Source organism: Coregonus clupeaformis, unplaced genomic scaffold (assembly GCF_020615455.1).
Source record: "Coregonus clupeaformis isolate EN_2021a unplaced genomic scaffold, ASM2061545v1 scaf2643, whole genome shotgun sequence".
NCBI classification, from domain to species: domain Eukaryota; kingdom Metazoa; phylum Chordata; class Actinopteri; order Salmoniformes; family Salmonidae; genus Coregonus; species Coregonus clupeaformis.
In genome coordinates this window covers 50,627-69,122 of record NW_025536097.1, presented here as the reverse complement: position 1 = coordinate 69,122, position 18,496 = coordinate 50,627, and the positions used below count along the sequence as shown (strand labels likewise).

The window sequence follows — 18,496 nt, the reverse complement described above, 5'->3', positions numbered from 1 at the left end:
GTTATCACAAATGACTCCAAGCTTATCTGTTTATTGTGTAACATCCTGTTATGGTAATTGTGTTGCTCCATCTATATAAGAATAACATTACATGGTTAGACTACTAATATTTTCCTGGCTTCAACCCAGTGGTTCTACCATTGACATTGATTAACATTAGTAACTTAATGTCAAACTGGGTATGGCACCTGACAGTGGCTGACCGTGGCTGGATAGATAGCAAGCTACTAAGTTCCTAACCTGATCATGTGAATTTCAACCAAAGATACTGGTAACTATCCCATTTTGTCTGTGCTTCAACTCCGTCATACCACCAGCCTTGAAAGCAAGCAACTTCTGAATCTTGATAATGAGCTAGCTGTTACTTAGCTTACGCTGACTGACATATCCAGCATTTCGCAATCATCTGGCTGGTTATCAAGCTGGCTAGCAACATTATTTAACAAGACGTCTACCACACCATAGAAACAGTCATACATTTTAACGTTAGCTAATCAATTAGCAGAACACACGTAAGTTTGCTAGTTAGCTAGCTATACTAGCCAGTTAGCCGGGATAGCAACGTCGTTAGCTATACCTACCGTTGAGGGTTTGTGCCTCGTTACATTTTGACTTCGGTTCTTCGTGTAACGTTACTGACGAAACACTATCGGCCTCTCGTCTTTCTCTTCGTTTCTTGGCCATGTCCGCTTATTAAATTAAGATATCGAGCTAGCTACACCGACCTCGGGTGTAACACACCGTGCTTCTGTCAAAAGTTGAAAGTAAGTGACGAGAGACCGCTTTGCCAACCGGCGACTAGGAAATTGACACATTCCCACAGCCTTTCACATTTTCGGAGTTTGTTTATCTACCTTTTCCCCACAGTGCCCCCATGCGGCACCCTGTATTTCCAAAACAATGTTACAGCAGCACGGCGTTTAGTGTTTATGTAGTATATTATTGTCGTTTTTACAGTAGTAGTAATATTAGTAGCTTCCATTTATGTGACTAGGTTTTCAATACAACAGCTAGATGTTGATTGTTCTCTGATGTTATGATGTCATCCACATCATCATGAAAGATGGTGCTGAAAACTTCAAATCAACTTGCCAACTGCAATGACATGCTTATATTTTGTTCTCATTATCAGCAGTGTCTTTATTTACTGACTGTAAGACAGTGTGAGAGCGATATCACCAATGTAAAACTACAACTCCTAGAGTGCAATAGTTCGAAGCGGATGTACGTGTTGGAGAAATTTGGCGCTGATCTATCCGGGTACTTCATTCACTTCTTCCTTTCGCGCCGGTAACTGAAGAGCCGTGCGTCCATGTGCGCATTGACTGGGAATTCATAGACCACAGAAATACTGAATCCGAGCCATACCAGATTTAGCTATGGATCCTAACGTATTGATCGAGGCCCTTCGGGGGACCATGGACCCAAACTTGCGTGAGGCCGCGGAGAGACAGCTGAACGAGGTAAAAACTTGGGGTGGTTGTGGCGTGGATCGGGCCTCTGTTCTGTTGTGTCACACATCAAGATGGAATGGAGTCCTCCTAGCTTGTGATCATGGGAGACCAGAGTCGGTCCAGAACTTTGACAGATCAAATATTCTCTTCGACATATATATCCACCGAAACATATCAGACTTTTGACGTTACGGGTGTTATTTCATAGTTTCCTATTATATTTTAACATCAAGATCGGCGAATCCACCCAGTAAACCCTCAGCTGGTTCTTTAAAAACGTGCGGGAAGTTAGCATTAGCTTCCTTGATAATTAGCTACTAGCTAGCTACGCAGTAAAAAGCCTTGTTGGACGATGCTTGCTAGTTAGCTTTTGGCCTAGATGATGTATCAATGTTTGAATCGTTGGCAAGACCAATTATGCCATTATTTATACCAGTTTTGTCTAAACTAACTAAATCATGCGATCTAGTATACGAGTGTAACTACCGTTTGCTAAAAGTCCGAAAATCTTTGTTAGCAAGTTGGCTAAGTGCCTCACGTGTCAGGTGTTTTTTTTTTACTGCTGACATTGCCCAGCAGTAGTGCTAACTAGCTAGTCCGTTGAACTTAGCTAACTAAATAAACTAGTTGGCCAGCCAAAATGTCACCAATCGGACATATTGACAGGCGTAACATTAGTTAGGAAAGTAGTTTGATGATAAACGCTTGACTATCATTATAAATGTACGTCTAATAGGTGATAGTAGCTGTTGTTGGATTATTATTTAGTTTGCTGGCTTTGCCTTTAATGAACGTAGCTAACTAGCAAGCTAACTGCTACTTGCTAACTAGCTAGGTAGGTTTGATTTATCGAACGCTAGTTAACTTGCAAGACACAACGTAAACAATAGCAATCATTAATAATAGTTACGTATTTAGTAAAGGGTGTAGTAACGGGGCAAACGTTTTGTTTGTACCTCATTTGGAAAGCCAAAGGGAAAAGCGAATGTACGCTAGCTAGCGCTACGTTAGCAACTTTTTGCGGCTAGCGTTCCATCAATTAAATTGAGTCATTCGATGAGCTGTCCGCGTGCGCAGATAATTTCGCTAATGTTAGCTAACTATGTTATTTGCTATGGTTATGCGCAACATGGCCTATTATCATTATCAAAATGTCGACTTCATGTCAAATGTAGACGTGCCATAGCTAACTAACATATACGGACGGCGTGAATTCTTGCATGGTCACATAGTTGGCTATGTTTCGCTCGCGACGTGAAAAGCTAGCTAGTAGTAGGAAGTCTCTCTTGGGCAAGTGTCAAGTATACTCTGGTCTGTTAATGGCTGTGCTATCCTTAGAACAATAGATGTACGGTGTTGTCGTGAAACTGGGGTTTGAGTGACCTTTAAGTCAAGTTGTTATTTCTGTGATATGTTCATATTGTGTGTCATCAGCTCGATAACGTATTATTAGGTAACTTTAGTTTGATAAGAGTAGGCCTAGTCAGGCTCAAAAATAAAATGTACATTAACTTCTCCACTCAACAATCTGAGGTCGTTGTTTTGGTTTTCGTGACAACAGAATATACAAAGGCCAGAATTTAAATTCACAGAACAAGAATGTGCTGTTGGATTGTTTGATCTGAGTCATGTTGTGCGGTATCCAGGGAGAGGTTGCGGAGTGCATTGGTATCTACAGGCAAAGGAGGGGAGGAGGCTATTTTTCCTCGCTTACATTTGACTCATCTGGAGCAGTTAAGCCTAAACAGTATTCACTTAAAATAGCAAGTGATAGATGGGTGGGGGGGTGGGGCAAATCATTGAGACCCATTTTCATTCCCTTTATGTGATCAATGATTCTGGAAAAAGTATGTTGCACTCTTGTGTGTACTGGATATCTTAAGTTTGATCATTATTAGCGAGTGTCTAGAGAAGAGGAGAGGTGACACATTCACTGTTGATTGATTGGATGCCAACGCTGCATCAACCTGTTGCATCAAGGTTTCTTAAACTCTCATGTGGCATTCTTAAGTAGCTGTAGTGTATAAACTGCAGCTAATGGAGCTCCATGCCTCAACATAATGGTTAGATGGCATTACTGTCATCTTTGGCATGTAATCTACTTGGCAAGGAATAGAGAGGAATGCCATGTCACACTTTGCCTACTTGCAAATAGTACATGGTAGTCTGATAGCAATTCCCTAAAAACTTGACACTGTCTGCATTATCCCTAATTGAGAATAGTTTAAGTTCAGCCATTTAGACCTATACATCCAAATGAATAAAGCATATACATCCAAATGAACAAGGCAGGCACAGTCATCATACCCAGGTAAAATGGCAAAATCCTCCTGTTTTTTACTTGATCTGCAGTTGGTAAGACTGACCCATGGTTCTTATTAAATGGCTCAAGATGTATACATTGTTTGTTTTGCTGATATGTAGGTCAAATACACATCAGTGTTTGATATTCATGCATCCTTTTCTGCTTTCATTTACAGGGTCACACCCAGGTGAATTTTGTGTCTGCTTTGCTGCAAGTCACCATGTCTGATCAGTTGGATTTGCCCGTCAGACAAGCAGGTGAGTTTCAGAGGATGGGTAGATATTATGATGATGTGGGGCGGGGTGGGGTTTCGGGCTCTCTTGCAGATGGAACTTCACCAGAAGAGTATCTACACCCGTAGCTCAAATGAACTGAGCACACTTTCTCAAAGATGATCCCTGCCCTGACTGCCACAGCTCTCTCACTGATGACACCAGTCATATTGTGAAAAGACTGACCAATTTCCCCTGAACGTGTACATTTGTGCACCGACATACACACACTATAGAAATATCTGTTTTTTTGTGGTATATTATGCCATCTTTATTATGCTACCTTTGCATTGACATTGAGATTTCACACTTCTTTTAGTCTGCTAGAGAGCTCTAGTGAAATCTATAATCGCTCGGTCTGGACATTCTGCCTTGGTACAGCTGCCCTTGTTATAAAATAACATTCCACACGTTTGAGATGCTCCGTGTGAGGGGCTGTTGATAGCCTGTCCATGTGTCACACATGCTTCTCTGGTAATGATGTGCAATTATATGGTAGGAAGATCTGCTCTTGATCAGTGGCTCATTGACTTTTATTACATTTAAAATATGTGTGCAGTCCTCAAGTGGCTGCCAGACAGAGCCTGTCATTTTCAACCTGCTGCTAGCCTCCACACTAGCATATTCAATTGTGCTCACTCATAGCATCATGTTCTAACTTCTATCTAGCAACTTCGTCAGTTCTTCTACATTGTAGCTTGCTTCAACAAGACCATAGTAATGTGACAGTCTGGAGAAAAGTCTAACATGGCAGCAGCCCATCCTGCCTTATGCAGTGGGTGCTAATCTGTGTGCCTCTTGTCAAGCAGATGACCAGGAACTGGTGTGTTGAGCAGAAATGCTATCCTTCAATCTTGTGAATGTGCTATTTGGCCTGCCATAGAGCCCTGCTGCACCTGACTCTGATTCAGACGGTTTGCATTAAGTGAATGCAGCTGCAGTACCTGCAGTGGTGGCACAGGATAGATCATAGCTGGCATGCCATTGGGTAACAGAGGCTTACACGTTGGCTTGGCACCTGTCCCCAGGAGAGCCACAGGAACTTCCCATTCGGCACTTTGGCCCGTCGTGCCGTGGTAATGAGTCTCTTTTGCTGTAATCTGACACACAAAGGGAGGAGCCAAGCGATTCCGCAGCCAGTTATCAGCCAGCAGGCAAATGCCAGGGATTCCAGAGGGCTTCCCATAAAGGCAGTGAGTTCAGACCCAGGTCCCTCTCCTATTGAGGACAAATGTCTGCCTGCTTATGACAGATAATAGCATTTTTTGTCATGGTTTGTTTCTTTTTTCAAACCTGTCATACTGATATTATAGGCAATTGCATTATTTGCAATTTCAGGGATCATCTATTCCCTGCCTCAATGTGTGGTCTATTGGGATGTTGAGTAGTGGACTGTGTTGGGCTGGGCAGAGGGGCACAGTAATGGGGAGGGGAGTACAGTAGTGGGGTTGTGAGGGTTTCGCTGTGTCAGCACTGACTGGCAGGATTATGTCTTCCCAACCAGCAGCACGGTGATCACATCTGTGTCAGCAGTCTGATGTCTGATCCACTCCCCCCCCACCCTCCGCTTCCCCCTTCCCTCCCTTGCCCCCCATCAACAGCCTCACCTGCCCCCTTTCACCCTCCCACCCCTCACGCACCGTGCCTGTGGGCCACTGACCTCAGAGACACTCCATTGTTGCTCTGTAGAACAATTAACACCTGTACTACAAATTCAGACTCACTGTCTGAGCTACAACACGGGAGGGGGAACCATTGCAATCCCCTAACTAAATTACACTTTTACACCTCTGTTCTATGACTCACTCAAGGAGTTAGGCCTCTTTCTGCTGCTCTGCTCTGATTTTATCAGTTGAAGATGGAGGCAGAGATGTGAGCTGTAATTCTAGGGGGCAGTGGACGGATGAATATTTGAGTGACTTCTTGCTTGGATGGGGAGTGCTAATGAACAGGGACATGCTATTGTGTTGAGGCTGAGAGGAGAGGTGTGGGCTCTTAAAGGGGCCCAAAAGCACCCCTCTTCCTCACCCGGCCGACTGCTACTCCCTCTCAACCTGAGCACATGAGAGGAGCCACAGTGAATGTGCTGGTCATGAGATCCGCTGCTGCTGCTATCTAGGCTGATGGACTCTTTCACATCATCCAATGTCACACTGACTCGCTCTTAACAATTCAGAGCTCTCCCTGATGTAAAGTGATTTTAAAGAGATGTGGATAGTATTGTGCCACTTTAACCAGCTGCAATTCCATGGAAATCCATAGGAATTGGAAGGGTTCAATTTAAACCCCATGGTCAAAGCAGATTTTACTTTCATATCATACAATTTGCATGAATTAAATCTAAGTGGGTGGAATACCAGCTGTACATTAAGCCTGCCATAGAATTACATACAGTACATTCGGAAAGTATTCAGACCCCTTCCCTGTTTCCACATTTTGTTACATTACAGCCTTATTCTAAAATTGATTAAATATAAACATTTCCTCATCAATCTACACACAATACCCGATAATGACAAAGCGAAAGTTATGCAAATTTAAAAAAAACATAGGGTATCTATTCAAACCCATTGCTATGAAACTCCTTGAAATTGAGCTCAGGTGCATCCTGTGTCCATTGGTCATCCTTGATGTTTCTACAACTTGATTGGAGAGCCTGTGGTAAATTGATTGGACATGATTTGGAAAGGCACACACATCTATATAAGGACCCACAGTTGACAGTGCATGTCAGAGCAAAAACTAAGCCATGAGGTCGAAGGAATTGTCCATAGAGCTCCGAGACAGGATTGTGTCGATGCACAGATCTGGGGAAGTTTGGAACCACCAAGACTCTTCCTAGAGCTGGCCGCCTGGCCAAACTGAGCAATCGGGGAGAAGGGCCTTGGTCAGGGAGGTGACCAAGAACCCGATGGTCACTCTGACAGAGCTCCAGAGTTCCTCTGTGTAGATGAGAACCTTCCAGAAGGCCAACCATCTCTCTGCACTACCCCAATCAGGCCTTTATGGTAGAGTGGCCAGATAGAAGCCACTCCTCAGTAAAAGGCACATGACCGCCTGCTTGGAATTTGCCAAAAGTCACCTAAAGGACCCAGACCATGAGAAACAAGATTCTCTGGTCTGATGAAACCAAGATTGAACTCTTTGGCCTGAATGCCAAGTGTCACGTCTGGAGGAAACCAGGCACCGCTCATCACCTGGCCAATACCATCCCTACGTTGAAGCATGGTGGCAGCATCATGCTGTGGGGATGTTTGTCAGCGGCAGGGACTGGGAGACTAGTCAGGATCAAGGGAAAGATGAATGGAGCAAAGTACAGAGAGATCCTTGATGAAAACCTGCTCCAGAGCGCTCAGGACATCAGACTGGGGTGAAGGTTCACCTTCCAACAGGACAATGACCCTAAGCACACAGCCAAGACAAAGCAGGAGTGGCTTCGGGACAAGTCTCAATGTCCTTGAGGGGCCCAGCCAGAGCCCGGACTTGAACCAGATCGAACAACTCTGGAGAGACCTGAAAATAGCTGTGCAGTGACGCTCCCCTTCCAACCTGACAGCTTGAGAAGATCTGCAGAGAAGAATGGGAGAAACTCCACAAATACAGGTGTGCCAAGCTTGTAGCGTCATACTCTAGAAGACTTGAGGCTGTAATTGCTGCCAAAAGTGCTTCAACAAAGTACTGAGTAAAGGGTCTGAATACTTATGTTAATGTCATATTTCAGTTTTTTATTTTTAGTAAATGTGCAAACATTTCTAAACCTGTTTTTGATTTGTCATTATGGGGTATTGTTTGTAGATTGATGAGGGGGAAAAAACAAATCAATTTTAGAATAAGGCTGTAACAAAGTGGAAAAAGTTAAGGGGTCTGAATACTTTCCGAATTCACTATATAATCCATTTTTAATAGGATCTCTATGAAGCCTGTCTTATGTTCAAACAGTTGATTGATTGTCCCCCTCTCCCCTCCCCAGGGGTGATCTACCTGAAGAACATGGTGACCCAGCACTGGAGCGAGGAGACGGCATCAGCACGGAGACGCCTGTCAATAACATTCCCGAGGAGGACAGGCAGTTCATCCGTGACAACATCGTGGAGGCCATCATCCACTCCCCCGAGCGCATCAGGTAACCGACCGCCCTGTGGCTGATCTGCTCACTGCACAGCGCCTGCGGAGGGGGGGGGTAGGGGTAGCTCGGATCAACCAGATCGTCTTCCAACCTATTTCTCCTCTCTCTTCAACCCTTCAGAGTGCAGTTGACGACATGCATCCACCACATGATTAAGCACGACTACCCCGGCAAGTGGACGGCCATTGTGGACAAGATTGGCTTCTACCTGCAGTCAGATAACAGCGCCGGCTGGCTGGGCATCCTGCTCTGCCTCTACCAGCTGGTGAAAAACTACGAGTAAGGACTCCTTGTTATAGAGTGACTGTTTGTGTCCCAAAAGGCACCATTTAGGGAATGGGGTGCCATTTGGGACACAGACAGTATTATAGAGCTGTTTGCTGTATCTTCGGGTGGCTGATGTTTCTGATTGTGTGTTTGACAGGTACAAGAAGCCGGACGAGCGCAGTCCTCTGGTGGCGGCCATGCAGATCTTCATGCCCATGCTGAAGGACCGCTTCATCCAGCTGCTCCCTGACCCCTCCAGTGAATCTGTCCTGGTGCAAAAACAGATCTTCAAGATCCTCTACGCCCTCTTCCAGGTACTACTGACCACATCCTTCAGTCTCACTGTCTTAGAAGTTAAGTGTATATATTAGTCTGTGTTGATTGTAGGGTATTTGTCTAAATGTGGATGTATAGCTGTAGTGTCCATTTATTTAGCTACTCCTTCCATAATACTGGCTTTGGAGACGGGTCGATTATGGTTGTCCTGAAGTCCCACACTGTAAAGCCTGGTTGGCAGCATAGAGGAGGGGGAGGGCTGAGGACCATCTGGTCCAAGTGGGCTTCTTCTGCTGGCTGTCATGTGGGCCACTGGGCAAGACCTGTCCCCCCTCAGCATGCCAGACTGCACTGCTGTATAGGGTTTTTTGTCTGTCAATTGGAACGACAATTAAGCTTTTTGAATTGAACGGACGGGATTTCTCTCCTTTTCTCTGTCCACAGTATAACCTCCCCCTGGAGTTGATCAACCGACAGAACCTGACGGAGTGGATGGAGATCCTGAAGACAGTGGTGGACAGAGACGTGCCTCCGGTGAGGGCAGATTTACTGTGGTAGGGCAAGGAGGGGAGCACAAATAGGTTGACTATGCAAATCAAGTAGCTCCCAAACAGATTAGCTGTAGTTTGTGTGTGCTTTATTTTATTGCTGCTAGTTGAAACAAAGCTGATTGCCACCCCCCTCCTCCCCCGTCTGTGCCTTACAGGAGACCTTGCAGGTGGATGAGGACGAGAGACCTGAGCTGCCCTGGTGGAAGTGTAAGAAGTGGGCCCTCCACATCCTGGCCAGGCTCTTCGAGAGGTAAGCCTACTCAACCCACCCCAGCACATTGTCACTGATTCTACACTGAGTGTACAAAACATGAGACTGACCAGGTGAAAGTGAATCCCTTAATGATGTCACTTCAATCAGTGTAGATGGAGGGGAAGCGACAAGTTAAAAGAGGATTTTTAAGCCTTGAGACATGGATTGTGTATGTGTGCCATTCAGAGGGTGAATGGGCAAGACAAAATATTTTAAGTGCCTTTTGAACGGGGTATGGTGGTAGGTGCCAGGCGCACCAGTTTGAGTGCGTCAAGAACTGCAACGCTACTGGGTTTCTCACACTCAACAGTTTCCCGTGTGTATCAAGAATAGTCCACCACCCAAAGGACATCCCAGCCAACTTGACACAACTGTGGGAAGCATTGGAGTTGACATGGGCCAACATCCCTGTGGAACGCTTTCGACACCTTGTAGTCCATGCCCCAACGAATTGAGGCTGTTCTGAGGGAAGGTATTCCTAATGTTTTGTACACTCAGTGTATGTAGCTGAGAGTCACAAATCTAACCCATAAAAGCACCATTAAATGTTTGTATACTGAACAAAAATATAAAGACAACTTGTAAAGTGTTAGTCCCATGTTTCATAAGCTGAAATAAAAGATCCCAGAAATGTTCCATGCCCACGAAAAGCTTACTTCTCTCAAGTGTTGTGTAAAAATGTTTACATCTCTGTTAGTGAGCATTTCTCCTTTGCCAAGATTATCCATCCACCTGACAGGTGTGGCATATCAAGAAGCTGATTAAACAGCATGATCATTACCTGTCAGGTAGATGGATTATCTTGGCAAAGGAGAAATGCTCACTAGCAGGGATGTAAACAAATTTGAAGAGAGAAAAGCATTTTTGTGGTTATGGAACATTTCTTCAATCTTTAATTTCAGCTCATGAAACATGGGACCGACACTTCAAATGTTGGGTTGATATTTTGGTTCAGTGTATATTAACCTGTGAAAGCCTCTTTCCAACCCCTCCCAGGTATGGCAGCCCAGGCAACACTACCAAAGAGTACACAGAGTTTGCCGATCTCTTCCTCAAGGGATACGCTGTGGCAGCACAGCAGGTGAGCGCCCAAGGCCGCCTCTTGGCTTTGTCTGAGCTGAAAGATGTGTGCGACGCATGACTCTGTGATTGACTGAGGGACAGAAGGTTGCCTTTCAACTGTGTCTGTCTGCCTGGGAGTCTGATCTCAACCACAGGGAACTGATCTGTCTGTCTGTGTAGGTGCTGCTGAAGGTCTTATATCAGTACAAGGAGAATCAATACGTGGCTCCCAGAGTCCTCCAGCAGACACTCAACTATATTAACCAGGGAATCGCACACGCTGTCACCTGGAAGAACCTCAAGCCACATATCCAGGGCATCATTCAGGATGTGGTTTTCCCTCTCATGTGCTACACGGACAGTGACCAGGAGTTGTGGGAGGAGGACCCATACGAGTACATCCGCATGAAGTTTGGTAAGAACCATTCTTGTTTTTGAAAAGCAGAGAAATATTCTGTAGTGTTTGTCATCCAAAAGGAATGTCCTGGAATCAGAGACTCTGCCTGGATGTGGTCAGTTAAAAGATGTAACTGTGTAAACCTATTCTAACAAACCAATGCAATGTGCCATCTGATCTGCTGACTCTGCTCTCTCTGTCCTGTCTCAGATGTGTTCGAGGACTTCATCTCTCCCACCACGGCCGCCCAGACCCTGCTCTTCACCTCCTGCAACAAGAGGAAAGAAGTGAGTTGTGGTTCTGATGTGAAAGCTGGGGCCTCCTGGTCCTGGCACAGTCAATAGCCAGCCATGATGTGATCCTGGTTCCATCCCAAATGGCACCCTATTCCCTATATAGTGCACTACTTTTTTTCAGAGCCGTGAGAATAGGGTGGCATTTGGGACGCACGCCCTGTGTTTTTGCTGGCCTCCCTCCTGCCCTTGTTTATGGCCCGGCCCACTCCTCCTTCCTGCCCGTCCCTCATTAGCACCCTGTTGCTCCAACAACAGTACAGAGCTGTTGGAACGGGTCTGTGGACGTGTCGAGCCAGGCGAACACTGGAAAATAAAGGAGCATAGCTGAAAGAAAGCAGGACTTTTAGTTGCTCTAACTCCTTAGTCTTTCTGTTCTTAATGTATTGTTTTAGCATGGAGGAAGTTATATTCCGTTTTGGCTGTGGGTGAACGGTGTGCGTGGTGCCTGTCCATGTTACGTGCTGCCGTCTGGCTGTGTCTTACAGTCTGTGCGGCGGTGCTCACTCCACACCTGCAGCCATAGAGCCACTGGAGATCATAGTACTGACCTGTGACGTCTCTGACTCCTCACCACGGGCCAGCCTCCATACTCTCCCACAAACTCTCCTGGGTTACATCTCAAATGGTACCCTATTCCCTACATAGTGCACTACCCCATGGGCCCTGGACAAAAGTAGTGCACTATACATGGATTAGGGTGCCATTTTGGACGTATCCGAGGTGCTTGATGTTAATGTGAAACAGTTAGCCAGGATACACAGAGAAGCAGCACATTTGACTGAATGCATTTCTTTATTCTCTAGGTTCTTCAGAAGACCATGGGCTTCTGTTATCAGATCCTTACTGAGCCTACCTCTGACCCCAGGAAGAAGGACGGAGCGCTGCACATGATTGGCTCTCTGGCTGAAATCCTGCTCAAGGTGATGAACCCTACACCACCTGCTATCTCCTCTTTTCTTGTTGACCTTTGGTCTGACCATATACTCATCAGATGAGGTAGCTGACACTGTGTAACTATGTTACAACTTTGTTTTATTACTTATTTAAGTTTAATTTATGGATCCCACACACATACATCAAATACATTACTGAAATTCATGGTTATTAACAAAAATGCATTTCTCTTCCTCCCCCCAAACAGAAAAAGGTCTATAAAGACCAGATGGAGTTCATGCTGCAGAACCACGTCTTCCCTCTGTTCCGCAGTGAGCTGGGTTACATGAGAGCCAGAGTAAGTGTCACGTTGCCAGATCATTCTGACCCAGGGCTCTAGTGGGGAGAAATGGAGAGCATGTGTATCAAGAATATTAATGACAATGATTTGGTAAAACACCAGTGCTTTCCCTTACTGCAGTGGCTTTTCACATCTTTTACATTTTTACATTTTTTTGTCATTTAGCAGACGCTCTTATCCAGAGCGACTTACAGTTAGTGAATACATATTTTTTTATACTTTTTTTATACTGGCCCCCCGTGGGAATCAAACCCACAACCCTGGCGTTGCAAACGCCATGCTCTATCAACTGAGCTACATCCCTGCCGGCCATTCCCTCCCCTACCCTGGACGACGCTGGGCCAATTGTGCGCCGCCCATGAGTCTCCCGGTCGCGGCCGGCTGCGACAGAGCCTGGATTCGAACCAGGATCTCTAGTGGCACAGTTAACACTGCGATGCAGTGCCTTAGACCACTGCGCCACTCAGGAGACAGGTCTAGGTAGAAATTCTAGATTTAGGAGAATTCAGCAACAGTATAGCCTGTTTGTTTACTGTTCTGCACTGGTTAACTGTATTAACCACCATCTCTGGTGTTTCCCCATAGGCCTGTTGGGTCCTGCATTACTTCTGTGAGGTCAAGTTTAAGAGTGACCAGAACCTGCAGACAGCCCTGGAGCTGACCCGCCTCTGCCTAATCAACGACAACGAGATGCCTGTTAAAGTGGAGGCAGCCATCGCCCTGCAGGTCCTCATCAGCAACCAGGAGAAAGGTAGCTAGCTATCTCCACTGTCAGACTCAGAAACACACAATAGGTGTATATGGAGTATTTCTCTTTGCTGTATAACATTAAAGGTTATGTTTTTCTTGAATCAAAATGATATAGCTGATGATCACTAAGTGCTCCTCTTCCCTGTTTTTCCTCTTCCCTAGCCAAAGAGTATATCACTCCCTTCATCCGGCCTGTGATGCAGGCCCTCCTGCACATTGTGCGTGAAACTGAGAATGATGACCTCACCAACGTCATCCAGAAGATGATCTGCGAGTACAGCGAAGAAGTCACCCCCATCGCCGTGGAGATGACACAGCACTTGGTGAGGAGTGTGTGTGCTCAGTGCCTGACTCAATAAAAGGCCCGGAGCAGGAAGTCACCTTCCTTTGATCAGTTTACAGATCCGTTTGACAGCCATGGAGAGAGGAAATAAGGTCCAATTACCATCTCTCCTAGTTCCATGTTGGTCTGGTCATAAAGACCCTGCTCTCAGGGAAACCCACTTATGGCTGTTATTCCCCTGTCTCTCCCCAGGCTATGACCTTCAACCAGGTCATCCAGACGGGGCCTGACGAGGAGGGAGGAGACGACAAGGCGGTGACAGCCATGGGCATCCTCAACACTATCGACACACTGCTCAGTGTGGTGGAGGACCACAAAGAGGTGAGTACAGCCATGGTGTCCTGTCCAGGGGGTGTACTTGTACATCAAGCTGCCTCACGCTACGTAAACAGGATATGGGCTCCTGCCCTATTGGCCATTCTGGTATTTACTTAGTCATTCAACCAAACACCCACCCCCTCCCAGCTCAACTCATAGCGCTGCCTGCCTGCCGACACACTTCCAGCTGCCCACCCGCTCCTGGGAACACACACTGTTCTCTGGCTGTTCTCTCTTCAAAGTGCTTTGCAGGCTGATGCCTCTAGAAATAGCACTGTGGCTCTCTGCCCGTACGTCCGCCTAGGCACAGGACCGTGGATGCTTGGAACCAGCCAGAACAGAAAATGTTGGTCAACAGTTGGAGTCATGAGTTAGATATGTCTTCTTGGTATACTACTCTCATGGTTGTTGACTGTGTAAACTAAAGCGATCAGCTGTTGATTTATGAAGTTGTGTTCATCAGTGTGCCAAAGGTATTTGGTTTTCTGGAAATTACTTGCACAATGAAATCCTCAAATCTACACAGAGTCTTGCAACACCATGTACGTTCATCGTGAATCTCTGTCTCTGTGTGAGTGTTGTGTTCCAGTGCTCTAATTAAATGAATGGGGTTTCTGTTTTAGATCACCCAGCAGCTGGAGGGCATATGTCTGCAGGTGATCGGCACCGTCCTGCAGCAGCACGTCCTGGGTATGTCTCCCTTGCTCTTCCTGTCCCACCACATTCCAACCGGGTCCTCCCGTCTCTGACACGTGCAAGTGGGCGAGGTGCCTAGCGTAATTTACATAACTGACTCACTCTGTGGTGTTTTCCTATATTTACTGTCTGACACCCTGCCTGTGTTGATTTTCCAACAGAGTTCTACGAGGAGATCCTGTCTCTAGCCCACAGCCTGACCTGCCAGCAGGTGTCCCCACAGATGTGGCAGCTCCTCCCCTTGGTGTTCGAGGTCTTCCAGCAGGATGGCTTTGACTACTTCACAGGTATACTGCACACCAACCTGGGACTCTTGACTTTGCCTGTTTGCCAGAAATGTGACTATTATATAGACACACTCTATTAAATGGTGACTCTGTTTCAGACATGATGCCTCTCCTTCACAACTATGTCACGGTTGACACAGACACTCTCCTGTCTGACACTAAATACCTGGAGATTATCTACAGCATGTGCAAGAAGGTACAGTAACTTACAGCCACTGTGCTTATGTGTTCACACATTATATTGGAGGTGTGTATTTCTGCTTGGTGGGAACAGGTTAATAATCTGTTCTCCATGCAGGTTCTGACGGGCGATCCAGGTGAGGATCCAGAGTGTCATGCAGCCAAGCTGCTAGAGGTGGTTATTCTGCAGTGCAAAGGGCGTGGAATTGATCAGGTAAGCGTCTGGCTTCTACACTAAATCTTGTATGGCTGCGACTGTATTAAATCTTATTTGAGTGTGTTGAATATCAAACTAACCGCTTTTGAGAAGCACTGTACTATACATTTACCTTTGCTGTTCTTTGCCGCTCCTGCAGGTTGTTCCCTTGTTTGTGGCGGCTGCACTGGAGAGGCTGACGAGGGAGGTGAAGACCAGTGAGCTGAGGACCATGTGTCTGCAAGTGGCCATCGCTGCCCTCTACTACAGCCCCCCTCTGCTGCTCAACACCCTGGAGAACCTGCGCTTCCCAAACAACACTGAGCCCATCACCAACCACTTCATCTCCCAGTGGCTCAAAGACGTTGACTGCTTCCTGGGGTAAGACCATGAAAGATGCTCACGTTCAATATATTTACATCTCGTCTGGTTTCTCTGGTCCCCCATATAGTTTGATATCAAGTAGAGAAAAAACATGTGCAGTAAGATCATATTTTTATGTTATCCCCCCAGGCTCCACGATAGGAAGATTTGTGTGCTTGGCCTGTGTGCCCTCATTGACTTGGAACAGAGGCCCCAGGCTGTCAACCAGGTGGCCGGCCAGCTGCTCCCTGCAGCCATCCTACTCTTCAACGGCCTCAAGAGGGCCTACGCCTGTCAAGCAGAGAACGAGAATGAGGATGAAGATGATGATGAAGATGGAGAGGAGGATGAGGAGAATGGTACAGCATTTGTGCTGTCCTCTGAACTAATAAGTCCCATTGACACTCCCTTATTTAATCTTCCTACTACAGTAAATGGAATAAGATACAGCTACAAGGAGCACTTCATTGGTAGATGGTTTGAGTTGTTAGTAGATTGATCAGTAATAAATGAATCCATTGTGCCTTTCCTCAGTCGAGCTGGGCAGTGATGAAGATGACATTGATGAGGAGGGCCAGGAGTACCTGGAGATGCTGGCCAAGCATGCAGGAGAGGATGGGGATGATGAGGACTGGGATGAGGATGACGCAGAGGAGACTGCACTGGAGGGCTACACCACAGCTGTAGACGATGAAGACAACCTGGTGGATGAATACCAGATCTTCAAAGCCATACTACAGAGTAAGGAGACCACCTTTCAGACACACAAAGCTAGTGATGGGTCGTCAAGTTAAGGACGCAAATTTGATATAAACAATGAATAAGTGTTTACTCAATCAATAATATTACGAAACATATTTGTGAGGCCTGTTATTTACAGTGCATTATTAGTACAAGATCTTCAGTGATGATACGATGACGAGTCGGAACCGGACACTGTCTGTCTGTGGTCACTGGGTCAGGGTCACGTTCTGTGTCTCTGAGTTCAGTTTCCCACAACAGCGTGTTTTTCACTTGAAGACTTCGAGGCATTTGTCTGAGAAGGGCTAAAAACACAATCCAAACAAGATATCTTGGATTGAAGACAATGCAATATGTTGCATTTTTTTATGCTTAAGTGTAAATGGTATCTAAAGGGGAGGGAAATGTAACTGTTTTTCTCCAACTCAGATATCCAGACCCGTGACCCAACATGGTACCAGGCACTCACACAAACCCTTGATGAGGAACAAGGAAAACATCTTCATGACATCGGCACACTTGCAGACCAGAGACGGGCAGCACATGGTAAGTAAATGTATCCCTGTCATACAATAATAAGCCAGCTGTTAATTGGATTGTTTTAATTTCATAGGAAATAAACACTTTCCATTGTGTTTGGCATGTTGTATAATTGCCCTATTTTCTTCTCATTCCAGAATCCAAAATGATCGAGAAGCATGGCGGATACAAGTTCACAGTGCCAGAAGTGGTGCCAACTAATTTCAATTTTGGAGGCAACGCTCCAGGAATGAATTGAGTCATCCCTTCTCCCTTTTATTACTCTGACTGATTGTAGTGAAGTGAAAAAAGCTTGTGTTGTTCCCTTAAGTAGTGGTTCCAGAACTGGTTCTTCTCACTGACTCTTCAATCTGACTATCAAATTGGAAATAGCACCAGAAGAAGTGGGAAGGCAACCAAATGCAACAAATGGCTGGGAAAACAAACCAAGAACTTGAGCACGAAGCAAGAGAAAAAAGAAGCTCTGAACAACATTGTCTTCTGGGATCCAATGTGGAGGAGGATACTATGACGGAACTCTTTTTTTCTTCCCACTTAAACAAAACGGGAGGGCTTAACAATTTGAAATTGATAATGGGACTAAATGTTTCATCATTTTCACTGTTTTGGCCAAAAGGCTGTGCGTGATAAGATTATACCTCTGGCAGTAGTGTTGTCTACGTTATTTTCTGCATTAACAAATTCTCATGTTTGTTATGTATATACAAGCCAAGGTTCTTGATTTTTAAGTAGCCTTGCAAAAACAACCAGAGGCATTTGTAAGGTGTCAAGTGTATTCATATGTAGCATATCGGATACTTCATAGCACTATGTGATGCCTGATCTCTGTAAATTAATGACTAGCACTTTCATATTGTTCAGGTCTCCTAGCCTTCTGTATCAGACTGCAATTTTTAAATCAAGTAAGACCATTTAAAACGCAAACCGCTGTAACTTTGTTACTGTGCAAACGACTTCTCCTGTAATGGCTGATTGTCACATGTATTGGTTACGGTGTAGAAAAATGGGTGGCATCACTTTGCTGCTAAAGTGGAAACATTCTAGATTCCTGAAAAAAGAGAAGGCTCTTGGTGTTCAGGTTGGATACAAGACATGTTGTGAGCACTGAAAGTCAATTGGATACTTCATTGAAGCATGTACAATTGGACTTGATCGTGAAGGTCTCAAGCATTTGGTTGGTGTATGGATGAACCATATATATAAATATACACACAACAACATTAAAAAAAGTTTCGTTGGATTGCATGCATTTGACTGTTTACTACCATAACTACACACTTACACTTGTGCACTCAGTAATTTGATTTGGAGGCTAGATTTTAGGGGGAATGTCTGTATACTCTGTCAGATCAGGTGATGTGTAATCTATTGAGAACTATGGACAGCTAATTATAATTCTAGTCCATATGCTACTATGGGTTCGAAGGGTCGCATGTCCTCCTTGGCAGTTGATCACTAACACCACTTAGCTTTACGGTGTCTACATTATTAGTGACCGATATGACTGCGTACTGCGCAGCATGATATAGACGAACTAAAACGTGGCTATAACCTTGCTTCAAACTGCATATCGTTACCCTGGATCTGGG

General features: G+C 45.4%; 1 protein-coding gene and 2 non-coding genes across 3 annotated transcripts; all 3 read left to right on the top strand.

Annotated features, from left to right (window-relative positions):
* Positions 1 to 581: 581 nt before the first annotated feature.
* On the top strand, positions 582 to 18,147 carry LOC121563004 (importin-7-like; the record flags this gene model as incomplete). Its single annotated transcript, XM_045219705.1, is given in 25 exon segments — positions 582 to 1,463; positions 3,935 to 4,016; positions 8,002 to 8,060; positions 8,063 to 8,154; positions 8,278 to 8,436; positions 8,582 to 8,738; positions 9,145 to 9,234; positions 9,407 to 9,501; positions 10,501 to 10,585; positions 10,747 to 10,981; positions 11,174 to 11,250; positions 12,063 to 12,179; positions 12,401 to 12,490; positions 13,079 to 13,244; positions 13,406 to 13,566; positions 13,779 to 13,907; positions 14,528 to 14,594; positions 14,762 to 14,887; positions 14,986 to 15,083; positions 15,186 to 15,281; positions 15,424 to 15,644; positions 15,777 to 15,985; positions 16,161 to 16,367; positions 16,797 to 16,913; positions 17,045 to 18,147. Coding segments are annotated over 25 exon segments (3,120 nt in total). The 3' UTR covers positions 17,146 to 18,147.
* On the top strand, positions 11,684 to 11,861 carry LOC121562416. Its single transcript, XR_005999511.1, has one exon. It is a non-coding gene; the product is annotated as a small nucleolar RNA SNORA23 (small nucleolar RNA).
* LOC121563022 lies at positions 16,526 to 16,671 on the top strand. The gene has a single exon (XR_005999728.1). It is a non-coding gene; the product is annotated as a small nucleolar RNA SNORD15 (small nucleolar RNA).
* Positions 18,148 to 18,496: the final 349 nt, after the last annotated feature.